At 49.7% G+C, this 15,047-nt stretch overlaps 1 protein-coding gene across 13 annotated transcripts in view; it reads right to left on the reverse strand.

The window, feature by feature from the left end:
* The window catches only part of adgrl2a (adhesion G protein-coupled receptor L2a), a 325,186-nt gene that overhangs the window by 50,000 nt on the left and 260,139 nt on the right, over positions 1-15,047 (reverse strand). For all 13 annotated transcript variants that reach the window (XM_078408143.1, XM_078408134.1, XM_078408131.1 and 10 more), the window contains 4 exons: positions 14,948-15,047; positions 11,871-12,091; positions 10,678-10,744; positions 4,062-4,153 (listed from right to left, as the gene is read on the reverse strand). The exon at positions 14,948-15,047 is cut by the window's right edge and continues 110 nt beyond it. In XM_078408143.1, coding sequence (XP_078264269.1) covers positions 4,062-4,153; positions 10,678-10,744; positions 11,871-12,091; positions 14,948-15,047 — 480 coding nt within the window. The remainder of the gene's footprint in view (positions 1-4,061; positions 4,154-10,677; positions 10,745-11,870; positions 12,092-14,947) is intronic.

Raw genomic sequence — 15,047 nt, forward strand, 5'->3', positions numbered from 1 at the left:
CTTAATTTAATATTAATATTAATATTACGTGCTTCTAAATGCATCTGTGACAACCTAGCAAACCTGGGGACAGCGTGCGACAGACAGCGCCCGCAATAAGCTACGATACCTGGCCACAAGCCAGCTGTCGTCGAGAAATTTCTACCTGGAAAATGTTTCCGCGACACGCCGAGATCCGCTACGATTCATTGAAGACTCCTGACGATCACGCCCGCGGCAAACGTTCGGCGACAGCCTAGTCACCGGCAGTTGCCTTAACATCGCCTAACTGGGACAGGCCATTAACTATACCTCCCTGCGGCACAGTTACCGGGGAAATAGAGACATAGAAACATAGGTGCAGGAGTAGGCCATTCGGCCCTTCGAGCCAGCACCGCCATTCAATGTGATCATATCATATCATATATCATATCATATATATACAGCCGGAAACAGGCCTTTTCGGCCCTCCAAGTCCGTGCCGCCCAGTGATCCCCGTACATTAACACTATCCTACACCCACTAGGGACAATCTTTTTTTACATTTACCCAGCCAATTAACCTACATACCTGTACGTCTTTGGAGTGTGGGAGGAAACCGAAGATCTCGGAGAAAACCCACGCAGGTCACGGGGAGAACGTGCAAACTCCTTACAGTGCAGCACCCGTAGTCAGGATCGAACCTGAGTCTCCGGCGCTGCATTCACTGTAAAGCAGCAACTCTACCGCTGCGCTACCGCTGATCATCCAAAACTTCACTGGAGTTTAGAAGGATGAGAGGGGATATTATAGAGACGCATAAAATTATGAAAGGACCGGACAAGCTAGATGCAGGAAAAATGTTCCCAATGTTGGGGGAGTCCAGAACCAGGGGCCACACACAGGGGAGGCCATTTAAAACTGAGGTGGGAAGAAACGTTTTCACCCAGAGAGTTGTGAATTTGTGGAATTCTCTGCCACAGAGGGCAGTGGAGGCCAATTCCCATGATGAATTTAAGAGAGAGTTAGATAGAGCTCTAGGGGCTAGCGGAATCAAGGGATATGGGGAGAAGGCAGGCACGGGTTACTGATTGTGGATGAGCAGCCATGATAGACAATAGGTGCAGGAGGAGGCCATTCGGCCCTTCTAGCCAGCACCCCCATTCAATGTGATCATGGCTGATCATCCACAATCAGTACCCCGTTCCTGCCTTCTCCCCATACCCCCTGACTCCGCTATCCTTAAGAGCTCTATCGAGCTCTCAGTCGGTGCTGGCTCAAAGCTGCCGAATGCCCTACTCCTGCACCTATTGTCTATAGGTGCTGGAGGAGGCCAGTCGGCCCTTCGAGCCAGCACCGCCATTCACTGTGATCATGGCTGATCATCCACAATCAGTACCCCGTTCCTGCTTTCTCCCCATATCCCTTAATTGGTGGCAGGGATTCAACTAGGATCAGCCTGTCTTTAGTAGCTGCTCTCCGAGCCTCTCAGTGACACTTTTCGTTTAGTTTAGTATAGTTTAGTTTAGAGATACAGTGCGGAAACAGGCCCTTTCGGCCCACCGGGTCCGCGCCGACCAGCGATCCCCGCACATTAACACTGTCCTACGCACACACTAGGGACAATTTTACTTTAAAAAGAAAAGTATTCATTTACTGAATAGGCCAAGCCAGCGGTTATCATAGATTTCCATTCCTAGCCTCCGTATATCTGTTGACAAACACGCACTTCTGAGGGGAGCAAGATTACGAAGGAGCAGTTTACAGAACCAAAGAGAAGAAATCCATTTAGCAAAGACAAATTGCATTAAGCCACAGCAAATATCCAAGCAAACATCAGACTGCTTTATGAAACACCGGAGAAATTGCTTCACTTCTGAGGAATGTGAGCATTGCAAGGGAGAGATTAACACTCGCTTGGCTTCTGAAATTACCCTCCAAAGTCGGCAAACATGCCTGACCTTTCGGAGGGAAGTGGTGAGTTCTTAGATCAGTTTCAGTTCAGTTTGTTGTCACGCGTGCCGAGGTAAGGTGTAAAGCTCTTTGCTGCGTGCTACCCAGCCAACGGAAAGACAGCGCATGATAGACAATAGACAATAGGTGCAGGAGGAGGCCATTCGGCCCTTCGAGCCTGTACGCACCGCCATTCAATGTGATCATGGCTGATCATTCTCAATCAGTACCCCGTTCCTGCCTTCTCCCCATACCCCCTGACTCCGCTATCCTTAAGAGCTCTATCTAGCTCTCTCTTGAATGCATTCAGAGAATTGGCCTCCACTGCCTTCTGAGGCAGAGAATTCCACAGATTCACAACTCTCTGACTGAAAAAGTTTTTCCTCATCTCCGTTCTAAATGGCCTATCCCTTATTCTTAAACTGTGGCCCCTTGTTCTGGACTCCCCCAACATTGGGCACATGTTTCCTGCCTCTAACGTGTCCAACCCCTTAATAATCTTATATGTTTCGATAAGATCTCCTCTCATCCTTCTAAATTCCAGTGTGTACAAGCCTAGTCGCTCCAGCCTTTCAACATATGATAGTCCCGCCATTCCGGGAATTAACCTAGTAAACCTACGCTGCACGCCCTCGATTACACGATTGTAATGGCTACAATTACAATCGAGCCGTTCACAGTGTACAGATGTACGATAAAGAGAATAACGTTCAGTGCAAGGTACAGTCGGCTTGGCTCATGGAGAACGTTCACCAACTCCATCCGGCGTGAGGTGGCGGGTTCGATCCCGACTACGGGCGCTGTCTGTGCGGAGTTTGAACACTCTCCCCGTGACCTGCGTGGGGTTTCTACAGGTGCCCCGGTTTCCTCCCACACTTCACGGACGTACAGGTTTGTAGGTTAATTGGCTTGGTAAAATTGTGAATTATCCCTAGTGTGCGTGGGATAGTGTTAATGTGCGGGGATCGCTGGTCGGCGCGGACCCGGTGGGCCGAAGGGCCTGTTTCCGCGCTGGAACTCCAAACTAAACTAAACAGCTTCTTTCCTCACGGGAAGGAGATTGAAAGCTTTGGTGGAGATGAACAAGGTCACGGCAGTTTAGTGTAGTTTAGAGATACAGCGAACCATTAGAAGGATGAGAGGGGGATCTTATAGAGACGTGTAAAATTATAATACCACTGGACAAGCTAGATGCAGGAAAAATGTTCCCAGTGTTGGGGGAGTCCAGAACCAGGGGCCACACAGTCTAAGAATAAAGGGGAGGCCATTTAAAACGGAGGTGAGAAGGAACTTTTTCACCCAGAGAGTTGTGAATTTATGGAATTCTCTGCCCCAGAGGGCAGTGGAGGCCAATTCAATGGATGAATTTAAAAGAGAGTTGGATAGAGCTCTATGGGCTAGTGGAATCAAGGGATATGGGGAGAAGGCAGGCACGGGTTACTGATTGTGGATGATCAGCCGTGATCATGTTCTATGTTCTGCGTTAATAATAATAATAATAATAATAATATATTCCTTTATTCGTCCCACACCGGGGAAATTGACAGTGTTACAGCAGCAAAGTGGAGAGCAAGAGATCATTCATTATAAATAAAAGTAAAGACAAGGATAAATTGTATTACTTAGCTGTTATTGTTGACTCGTCTGCTGGGAGCAGTGCTGGTTGTGCAGTCTCGCAGCAGCGGGAAGGAAGGACCTCCTATATCTCTCCTTCATGCACTTGGGGTGAAGGAGTCTGTCACTGAAGGAGCTACTCGATTGTAATCACGTACCGTCTATCCGCTGGCTGGTCAGCACGCAACAAAAAGCTTTTCACTGTACCTCGCTCGGCACACGGGACAATAAAGTCAACTGAACCAAACGGGAGACCAGCACGTCTTTGGAGTGTGGGAGGAAACCGGAGCACCCGGAGAAAACCCGCCCGGTCACAGGGAGAACGTTACAAAACGCCGTACAAACAGCGCCCGTGGTCAGGGTCGAACACGGTTCTCTGGCGCTGTGAGGCAGCAACTCTACCGCTGCGCTACCAAGCTGTATCTCTAAATAGCTGCTTCCCCGCTCCCCCCCATTCCAAGTCCCCCCCATTCTTCCCCAACCTCCACCCCATAACCCACTCCCCCCCGCCCCACACCACCATTCCGACCACTTACTTGATGTTCTCCAATCTGCTGGAGTCAGGTTTCAGTGTAGGAGTATGCTTCACCATCTTGTAGACAGTAATGATCAGAAAGATGATGTTGACCTGATGACAAAGTGAAAAGTCAGTGTATAGGGAGGAACAGGAGATGCTGGTTTACATAGAAACATAGAAAACAGGTGCAGGAGGAGGCCATTCGGCCCTTCGAGCCAGCACCACCATTCATTGTGATCATGGCTGATCGTCCACAATCAATAACCCGTGCCTGCGTTCTCCCCATATCCCTTGATTCCACTAGCCCCTAGAGCTCTATCTAACTCTCTCTTAAATCCATCCAGTGAATTGGCCTCCACTGCCCTCCGTGGCAGAGAATTCCACAAATTCACAACTCTCTGGGTGAAAAAGTTTTTTCTCACCTCAGTTTTAAATGGCCTCCCCTTTATTCTTAGACTGTGTGGCCCCTGGTTCTGGACTCCCCCAACATTTTTCCTGCATCTAGCTTGTCCAGTCCTTTTATAATTTTATACGTCCCCTCTCATCCTTCTAAACTCCAGTGAATACAAGCCCAGTCTTTCCAATCTTTCCTCACATGACAGTCCCGCCATCCCGGGGGATTTACGCCGAAGATGGACACAAAATGCTGGAGTAACTCAGCGGGACAGGCAGCATCTCTGGAGAGAAGGAATGGGTGACGTTTCGGGTCGAGACTTGGCCTCCTCAGCCATCTACGGCAATGAATTCCACAGATTCACCAGCCACTGGCCAAAGAAATTCCTCCTCATCTCCTTCCTCAAGGAACATCCTTTTATTCTGAGGCTGTGCCCTCTGGTCCTAGACTCTCCCACTAGTGGAAACATCCTCTCCACATCCACTCTATCCAGGCCTTTCATCTATCTAGACACTAAAACTCTCGTTTGTTTGTTTGTTTGTTCCTGAACTACAGCCAAACGGTACACGATAGCGCGACAATTTTAGGCCCACCTTACTCACCGTCAGAAGGCAGTGGAGGCCAATTCTCTGAATGCATTCAAGAGAGAGCTAGATAGAGCTCTTAAGGATAGCGGAGTCAGGGGGTATGGGGAGAAGGCAGGAACGGGGTACTGATTGAGAATGATCAGCCATGATCACAGTGAATGGCGGTGCTGGCTCGAAGGGCCGAATGGCCTACTCCTGCACCTATTGTCTATTGTCTAAATGTTTCTTCAACGTTGCGATAGTTCCTGCCTCAACTACCTCCTCTGGAAGCCCGTTCTACCACCCTTTGTGTAAAAGAGTTATGCCTCAGGTTCCCATTTAATCTTTACCACCTCAGCTTAAACCTATGTCCTCTGGTCCCATGACTCCCCAGCTCTGGGCAAAAGATGCTGTGTGCATTTACTCGATCTATTTCTCTCATGAATGAACGATCTGAACTATCTCTGTCTGTAAACTGCCCGAATCTTTCCTTGGGGACCACTGTTCATTTTGATAATTTGTTTTTAATACAGTGCGAGATCCCCAAAAGAGAAATATAGTTATTAAATATTAAGCGCGCCAAAGTAGAACGTGCAATGAATGGTTTGACATAGTTATTTTAGCTCTCGAATCAATATTTCACAGTAACAAAGGCTTGAACACCAGTTAGTTTGTGATGGATGACTGTTCCTGAACAGGGTTATACGTCCACTGACTTTACCCCTTATGAAACTAGAGGAATAGGAAAGGAATAGAACGGGGTGGCGCAGCGGTAGAGTTGCTGCCTCACAGCGCCAGAGACCCGGGTTCGATCCCAACCACGGGTGCTGTCTGTACGGAGTTTGTACGTTCTCCCCGTGACCTGCGTGGGTTTTTCCCGGGTGCTTCGGTTTCCCCCCACACTCCAAAGACGTGCGGGTTTGTAGGTTAATTGGCTTGGTATAATTGTAATTGGTGTGTATAGGATAGTGCTAGTGTGCGGGGATCGCCGGTCAGCTCGGACTCACTGGGCCGAAGGGCCTGTATCTGCCTCGTACCTTTAAACCTCCTGAGTTTAGTTTAGTTTAGTTTAGCGCGGAAACAGGCCCTTTTGGCCCACCGGGTCCGCCCCGACCAGCGATCCCCGCACACTAACGCCATCTGAATTTTTTACATTTACCAAGCCAATTAACCTACAAAGCTGGAGTGTGGGAGGAAACCAAAGATATCGGAGAAAACCCACGCAGGTCACGGGGAGAACGTACAAACTCCGTACAGACGGCGCCCGTAGTCGGGATGGAACCCGGGTCTCTGGCGCTGCATTCGCTGTGAGGCAGCAACTCTACCGCTGCGCCACCGTGACCGCCCTATTTAGAGTTACTGAAGTGGATCTTAAAACTATCAGGCTGCCTGGTCGAATCACATCTTCCCCGCCGATTGTCTGAACTTCACTCCACACAACCTGTGCTGCAGACATGGGTACGATGAGATGCGAACAGTGAGACGATGTTGTAAAGGTGGTACGTGTGACCCCATCTTTCTCCCCCCTCCCTCAGCTTCTCTGAGCCACGTTAGAGTGCGGCACGGTGGCGTAGCGGTAGTGTCGCTGCCTCACAGCGCCAGGGAACCGGGATCGATCCTGATCACGGGTGCCGTCTGACTCCACAGTTTAAGAATAAGGGGTAGGCCATTTAGAACGGAGTTGAGGAAAATGGTTTTCAGTCGGAGTGTTGTGAATCTGTGAAATTCTCTGCCTCAGAGGGCAGTGGAGGCCAATTCTCTGAGTGCTTTCAAGAGAGAGCTAGATAGAGCTCTTAAGGATAGCGGAGTCAGGGGGTACGGGGAGAAGGCAGGAACGGGGTACTGATTGAGAATGATCAGCCATGATCACATTGAATGGCGGTGCTGGCACGAAGGGCCGAATGGCCTACTCCTGCACCTATTGTCTATTGTCTATTAGCCATGATGGAATGGCAGAGTAGGCTTGATGGGCCGAATGGCTTAATTCTGCTCTTAAGGACGTGACCTTATGACAACACCCCAGGCCAGGATCGAACCTGGGTCAACAGTGGTGTGAGGCATTGGAGTCATAGAGTCGCACAGCACGGAATCAGACCCTTCGGTCCGCAACGGCTTACTCGAAGGGCCGAATGGCCTAATTCTGCTCCGATGACTTCTGAAGTTTGGCCCGTGAAGCCTGATAAGGGGTGTTCACTGTCGAACAGGTGAAGCCAGCCTGTTCCACCCTCTCTGTGACCAGCGGACCACCCGATCTATCTCAGAAGAAAGGCATGTGTGTGGGGATGAACTACGAGTGAACCAAATGAAATATTAAAGGTGCCGATGGAGTTGCCTGTACGATAAGTTATGCCATTGACTTGCCACGATCCAAGCTTTCATTACAGCATTTCAGGCACACTAATGTTCTGCCAATGCTCGGTTACATGCACACAGCTTTCTTTATGGATATGATAACCTTCCAAGTCATTCAAAGGAGGCTGATATAAGAATGTCTTTGTTGGTGGCAGGAAGGATGGGATGGTGAACTCTTGAGGCATGTGTTTCCAAACAACTTCTTTCCCCTCTGTTATCAGGCTTCTGAACGGTCCATCCTTCCGTGAGCTAGGGTACTGTCCGATTCACCCCTACCCCATTGTGGGCTTTGTCTCTGGAACTGGTGCGCTACAGTGCTTAGAACTTGTTGGGCGGTCATGGTGGCGCAGCGGTAGAGTTGCTGCCTTAAAGCGAATGCAACGCCGGAGACCCGGGTTCAATCCCGACTACAGGCGCTGTCTGTACGGAGTTTGCACGTTCTCCCCTAGGTTTACTAGGTTAATTCCCGGAATGGCGGGACTGTCATATGTTGAAAGACTGGAGCGACTAGGCTTGTATACACTGGAATTTAGAAGGATGAGAGGAGATCTTATCGAAACGTATAAGATTATTAAGGGGTTGGACAGGTTAGAGGCAGGAAACATGTTCCCAATGTTGGGGAAGTCCAGAACAAGGGGCCGCAGTTTAAGAATAAGGGGTAGGCCATTTAAAACTGAGATGAGGAAAAACTTTTTCAGTCAGAGAGTTGTGAATCTGTGGAATTCTCTGCCTCAGAAGGCAGTGGAGGCCAATTCTCTGAATGCAGTCAAGAGAGAGCGAGATAGAGCTCTTAAGGATAGCGGAGTCAGGGGGTATGGGGAGAAGGCAGGAACGGGGTACTGATTGAGAATGATCAGCCATTATCACATCGAATGGCGGTGCTGGCTCGAAGGGCCGAATGGCCTCCTCCTGCACCTATTGTCTATTGTCTATTGACCTGTGTGTGTTTTCTCCGAGATCTTCGGTTTCCTCCCACACTCCAAAGACGTGCAGGTTCGTAGATTAATTGGCCTGGTGTAAATGTAAAAATTGTCCCTAGTGGGTGTAGGATAGTGTTAGTGTGCGGGGATCGCTGGTCGGCGCGGACCCGTTGGGCTGAAAGGGCCTGTTTCCGCGCTGTATCTCTAAACTAAACTAAACTAAACTAAACTACGTTCTGCACTCTGTATCTTCCCCTTCGTTCTACCTGTTGTCTACCTTTCTACCTCTCCTCCAGGGCAGCGCGGTGGCGCAGAGGGTAGAGTTGCTGCCTCACAGCACCAGAGACCCGGGTTCGATCCTGACTACGGATTTTTGTCTGTACAGGGTTTGTACGTTCTCCCCCTGACCTGCGTGGGTTTTCCCCGGGTGCACCGGTTTCCTCCCGCACTCCAAAGACGCGCGGGTTTGTAGGTTAATTGGCATTGGTAAAAAAAAGGCAAACTGTCCCTAGTATGTGTAGGATAATGCTCGTGTAGGGGGTGATCACTGGACAGCACGGTCCCAGTGGGCCGAAGGGCCTGTTTCTGCGCCGTATGTGTAAAGTCTTAAGACATCATATTTACCATCACTTGATCAGATTTAGATTTAGATTTAGAGATACAGCGCAGAAACAGGCCCTTCGGCCCACCGGGTCCGCGCCGCCCAGCGATCCCCGCGCACTAACACTATCCTACACACACTAGGGCCAATTTTTACATTTGCCCAGCCAATTAACCAACATACCTGTACGTCTTTGGAGTGTGGGAGACAACCGAGATCTCATTGAAAACCCACGCAGGTCACGGGGAGAACGTACAAACTCCGTACAGACGGCGCCCGTAGTCGGGATCAACCTGTGTCCCCGGCGCTGCATTCGCTGTAAGGCAGCAACTCTACCGCTGCACCACCGTGACCGCCCTGTACATCAGTGCGGGTGTCAGTTGGTTATGGGGAGAAGGCAGGAGAATGGGGTTGAGCGGGAGAGATAGATCAGCCATGATTGAATGGCGGAGTAGACTTGATGGGCCGAATGACCTAATTATGCTCCAATCACTTATGACCTTAGGAACAACGTTTAAGAAACATTCCAGAACCAGGGGCCACACAGTCTAAGAATAAAGGGGAGGCCATTTAAAACTGAGGTGAGAAAAAACTTTTTCGCCCAGAGAGTTGTGAATTTGTGGAATTCTCTGCCACGGAGGGCAGTGGAGGCCAATTCACTGGATGAATTTAAGAGAGAGTTAGGTAGAGCTCTAGGGGCTAGCGGAATCAAGGGGTATGGGGAGAAGGCAGGCACGGGTTACTGATTGTGGATGATCAGCCATGATCACAATGAATGGCGGTGCTGGGATGGCTCAAAGGGCCGAATGACCTCCTCCTGCATCTATTTTCTATGTTTCTAGACAGGTACATGGATGGGAGAGGTGTGGAGGGAAATGGACCAAACGCAGGCAGGACGTTCTAGTATAGATGGGGCATTGTTGGCCGGTGTGGGTAGACAATAGACAATAGGTGCAGGAGTTTAACAGCATCTCATATTTTGCTTGGGCAGCTTGCAGCCCAGTGGTATGAACATCGACTTCTCCAACTTTAGATAGTTCTTCTGTCCCTCTCTTCCCCTCCTCCTTCCCAGTTCTCCCTCTATCTTCCTGTCTCCACCTATATCCTTCCTTTGTCCCGCCCCCCCTGACATCAGACTGAAGAAGGGACTCGACCCGAAACGTCACCCATCCCTTCTCTCCTGAGATGCTGCCTGACCTGCTGAGTTACTCCAGCATTTTGTGAATAAATACCTTCGATAGGTGCAGGAGTAGGCCATTCGGCCCTTCGAGCCAGCACCACCATTCAATGTGATCGTGGCTGATCATTCTCAATCAGTTGGGTAAGTTGGGCCTGTTTCCACACTGTGTGGCTCTCTCTGACTCTGCGACAGTCTGGAAACACCCTGGCCATTGTTCACCAGCTTCCTTTCCGACCCATCTATCTCGAGGACAATTGAGAACGTGGCCGCAGAGAGAAAAGCAAAAAAATATATATCTGGGCCTTGGGATTTGAAGCATAAAAACGTACAGGATCTTTGGTTTCCTGACCAGGGTTCCACTGCGCACAGTGACCCATTAATAGATCAGTCCGTTTGATGAGAAATGGAAACATCACTCAACGCGGCGCGGAAAATCCAGGCATTATCACTCCGTGTCTCGCCGGGTGTTGAAAGCTCTCTTCCCTCCCAATGAACACACAGGCACAGTTGACACAGGCCATTCATTGTTAAAGGGTGGACCATAGTCCCAGGACACCCACCGCCCGCCCAGGCCAACGACAAAGTGGATCATCGGCTCCAAGAAGGCGTGGGAACCACTCACCGCAATGATGAAGGTCACCGGGCCGATGAAGCTCCAGATGAAATGGTTGTCGTATCGAAGCCAGCAGCTGGAAAGAGAGGACAGGTCGGCTTAAAATCCACATTTTCGTAGAAATTCCCCGCGTACGATCTTGATGGAAGACCAGCCCTTGGCTTTACTCTGTCGGCCTTTGGACTTTTACAGGTGCAGCGCGCAAACAGGCCCTTCGGCCCACCGGGTCCGCCCCTGCCAGTGCTCAGCCCGTAGAATTTAGAAAGGCAGCGCGGAAACAGGCCCTTCGGCCCACCGAGTCCGCGCCGACTAGCGGTCAGCCCGTAGAATTTAGAAAGGCAGCGCGGAAACAGGCCCTTCGGCCCACCGGGTCCGCGCCGCCCATCCATCAGCTTTCACAGGTTCAATGCTGAATGGAGCAGGCCCTTCGGCCCACCGAGTCCGCGCCGACCAGCGATCCCCGCACACTTAACACTATCCTACACACACTAGGGACAATTTACATTTATCCCAAGCCAATTAACCTACAGACCTGTATGTGGGGGAGAAAACCGGAGCACCCGGAGGAAACCCACGCAGGTCACGGGGAGAAGGTACAAACTTCAGTACAGACTGCTACCAAGATGGCGCCCAACCAGCGATTAGCCTTTAGAATTTAGGGATACAGCGCGGAAACAGGCCCTTCGGCCCATCGAGTCCGCACCAACCATCCATCAGCCTTCACAGATACAATGCTGAATGAAGCAGGCTTGAAGGGCCGAGTGGCCTCCTCCTGCACCTATTGTCTATTGTTAGGTGGCTGTGATGTTGGGTGGGTTAGGTGGCTATGATGTTGAGAAGGTTAGGTGGCTGTGATGTTGGGTGGGTTAGGTGACTGTGATGTTGGGTGGGTTAGGTGGCTGTGATGTTGGGTAGGTTAGGTGGCTGTGATGTTGGGTAGGTTAGGTGGCTGTGATGTTGGGTGGGTTAGGTGGCTGTGATGTTGGGTAGGTTAGGTGGCTGTGATGTTGGGTAGGTTAGGTGTATTAAATACATTTTCAACTTACGATATTTTTGATTTACGATGGGCTTATCAGATAGTAACCCCGTCGTAAGTCGAGGAGCACCCGCATTGTCTTTCCGCTGACCGGTCAGCGAGCAACAAAAAGGCTTTTCGCTGTACCTCGGCGCAGGTGATGGTGAACTAAACTGTGCGGACTCACACTTTCTTGGTCCCGTAGCTCTTGTAGTCGATCGCCGCGGAGACTCCGACGATGATGGCGGGGATGAGGTAACCGCAGAGGTAGAAGTACTTCTTCCGTGAGTACTCGCTCTCGAAGACCTCCACCAGCATGAGGTAGAGCTGCACCCCCTCCAGGCACATCCACACAAACGCGGCCAGGAAGAAAAAGTGAAGCACTCCGGCAAATACCGAGCAGGCGATCTGAAACCAGACAAAGATTCTCTCACAAACCAAGCCCAAGTGGCACAGCGGTAGAATGTGTACGAAAGAACTGCAGACGCTGGTTTAAACCAAAGGTAGACACACAAAATGCTGGAGTAACTCAGCGGGTCAGGCAGCATCTCCAGTGAGAAGGAATGGGTGACGTTTTGGGTCGAGACCCTTCTTCAGACTGCAGAAGTGTCTCAACCTGAAACGTCACCCATTCCTTCTCTCCAGGGATGCTGCCTGACCCGCTGAGTTACTGGACACATTTTGTGTCTAACGTAGGTGGGGTCTCTATTTCTTGGAGCGCAGGAGGATGAGGGGTGATCTTGTAGAGGCGTATAAAATCATGAGAGGAATAGATCGGGTGGACGCACTGAGCATCTTTCCCAGAGTAGAGGAGTCAATAAGGGGAGGACATAGGTTTCAGGTGAAGGGGAAAAGATTTAATAGGAATCTGAGGGGTAACATTTTCACACAAAGGGTGGTGGGTGTATGGAACGAGCTGCCAGAGGAGGTGGTTGAGGCTGGGACTATCCCAACGTTTAGGAAACAGTTAGACAGGTACATGGATTAGGACAGGTTTGGAGGGATGTGGACCAAATGCGGGCAGGTAGCTGGGACATGTTGGCCGGTGTGGGCAGGTTGGATTGAAGGGCCTGCTGTTTCCACGCTGTATATCACTCTGTGACGGTATGACTGGTTTCTATCACCCAGGGTGGAAATAGCAAGTGATTGAGCCAACTATGACAGCATTTCCTCACTTTGTAATTTGGAATGCAAGGCCAGAGACAATGATGGCCCCTCTCACAACTCAATAAATCTATCACCACCACCACCACCACTTAAAGGATCAACACAATCATGTCCGTCATTCGCAGAACCCGGTGACATTTATATAAATGACCAATTTCACATTTTGCTGTTGCTAAATAATTCATCAGTTGTCCATGTAATTACATTAAAAAATCTGCAACTGTACCTAACTATGTGATCTCCAAGTCGTTCTTGGAAGCAAAACTACGTATCAACTGGAGTTTAGAAGGATGAGAGGGGATTTTCAAGTCAAGTCAAGTCAAGTCAAATTTATTTGTCACATACACATACTCGATGTGCAGTGAAATGAAAGTGGCAATGCCTGCGGGTTGTGCACAAAAATAATTACAGTTACAGCATATAAATAAAGTTAATAAGTTACTAAACATAGCACAAAAAGTGTCGACAAAAATTTAGTCTCTGGGGTTATCAAAGTTGACAGTCCTGATGGCCTGTGGGAAGAAGCTCCGTCTCATCCTCTCCGTATAAAATTATGAAAGGACTGGACAAAGATAGATGCTGGAAAAAATGTTCCCAATGTTGGGGGGGGAAGTCCAGAACCAGGGGCCACACACACAGTCTAAGAATAAAGGAGGAGGCCATTTAACACTGAGGTGAGAAAAAACTTTTTCACCCAGAGAGTTGTGAATTTGTGGGATTCTCTGCCACAGAGGGCAGTGGAGGCCGATTCACCGGATGGATTTAAGAGAGAGTTAGATAGAGCTCTAGGGGCTAGCGGAATCAATGGATATGGGGAGAAGGCAGGCACGGGGTACTGATTGTAGGATGATCAGCCATGATCACAATGAATGGCGGTGCTGGCTCGAAGGGCCGAATGGCCTCCTGCTGCACCTATTTTCTATGTTTCTACATTATTGTCACATGTGACAAGCCGCAGTGATATTCTTTGTTTCGCATACCTAAGGTATGCAAAGAGTCGCCACACAAAGGGCGCCGACAAAATTCAGAGACAATAGACAATAGGTGCAGGAGGAGGCCATTCGGCCCTTCGAGCCACAAGATGGCGCCCAGCCCTGTGCAAGTCGGCTGGCAACCCAGGAGACTAGTGGCATGCTAGCCACAGAAGCAGATCTACAATCACACATCACAATCGCTCCACACTCTTGAATCTCGACTCCTACACCAAAATTTATCCTTTTAACTATGATCTTCTTAAACTCCTCTCAGATCTGGTGAGAAGAGGCCGACTCGGGAGCTCCGTGCCGCGGAGAGTTTCAACCGTCCCGACGCGGGGAGTTTCGATCATCCCGACACGAGGGCCTCGGACAGTCGGCAGCGGCGACTGCGGACGGTTCAAATGCCCCGACCGCGGGTGAACAAAGAGGAAGATGGTTGAACTTTATTACCTTCCATCACAGTGAGGAATGTGGAGTCCGCTGTGGTGGATGTTTATGTTAAATTTTATTTCATGTGGCTTGTTGCATTTCACTTAGAATGGCTGTAATGGAAACTCAAATTTCACTGTACCTTAATTGGTACACGTGGCAATAAATTGAATCTTGAATCTTGAGATCTTATCACGTATCAATGCAGGGGAATGGTTCGGTTGTAATAACGCGTTGTCTTTCCGCTGACTGGTTCGCTGACTGAGAGTTGTGAATCTGTGGAATTCTTTGCCTCAGAAGGCAGTGGAGGCCAATTCTCTGAATGCATTCAAGAGAGAGCTAGATAGAGCTCTAAAGGATAGCGGAGTCAGGGGGTATGGGGAGAAGGCAGGAACGGGGTACTGATTGAGAATGATCAGCCATGATCAGGTTGAATGGCGGTGCTGGCTCGAAGGGCCAAATGGCCTCCTCCTGCACCTATTTTCTATGTTTCCATGTTTCTATAATCGCCGACACCCGCACTAATCAAGAATCTATCTCTGCCTTAAAGATATCCTCCTCCTGCACCTATTGTCTATTGTCTATTAGCGCGCAACAAAAGCTTTTCACTGTACCTCGCTCGGTACACGTGACAATAAACTAAACTGGTAGCGAAGAGGAGCATTGAGGAGACCAGCGACTTGGCCCCTACCTGGTAGTTGACCTTGTTGATGCCCACGAGGAAGATGAACTCGGCCACAAAGAGGTTAATGCAGAGGTTCTTGTGGATGGTGTTACGGTCACTCTGGAGG

The sequence above is a fragment of the Rhinoraja longicauda genome, chromosome 11, assembly GCF_053455715.1.
Source record: "Rhinoraja longicauda isolate Sanriku21f chromosome 11, sRhiLon1.1, whole genome shotgun sequence".
Taxonomy (NCBI): Eukaryota; Metazoa; Chordata; class Chondrichthyes; order Rajiformes; family Arhynchobatidae; genus Rhinoraja; species Rhinoraja longicauda.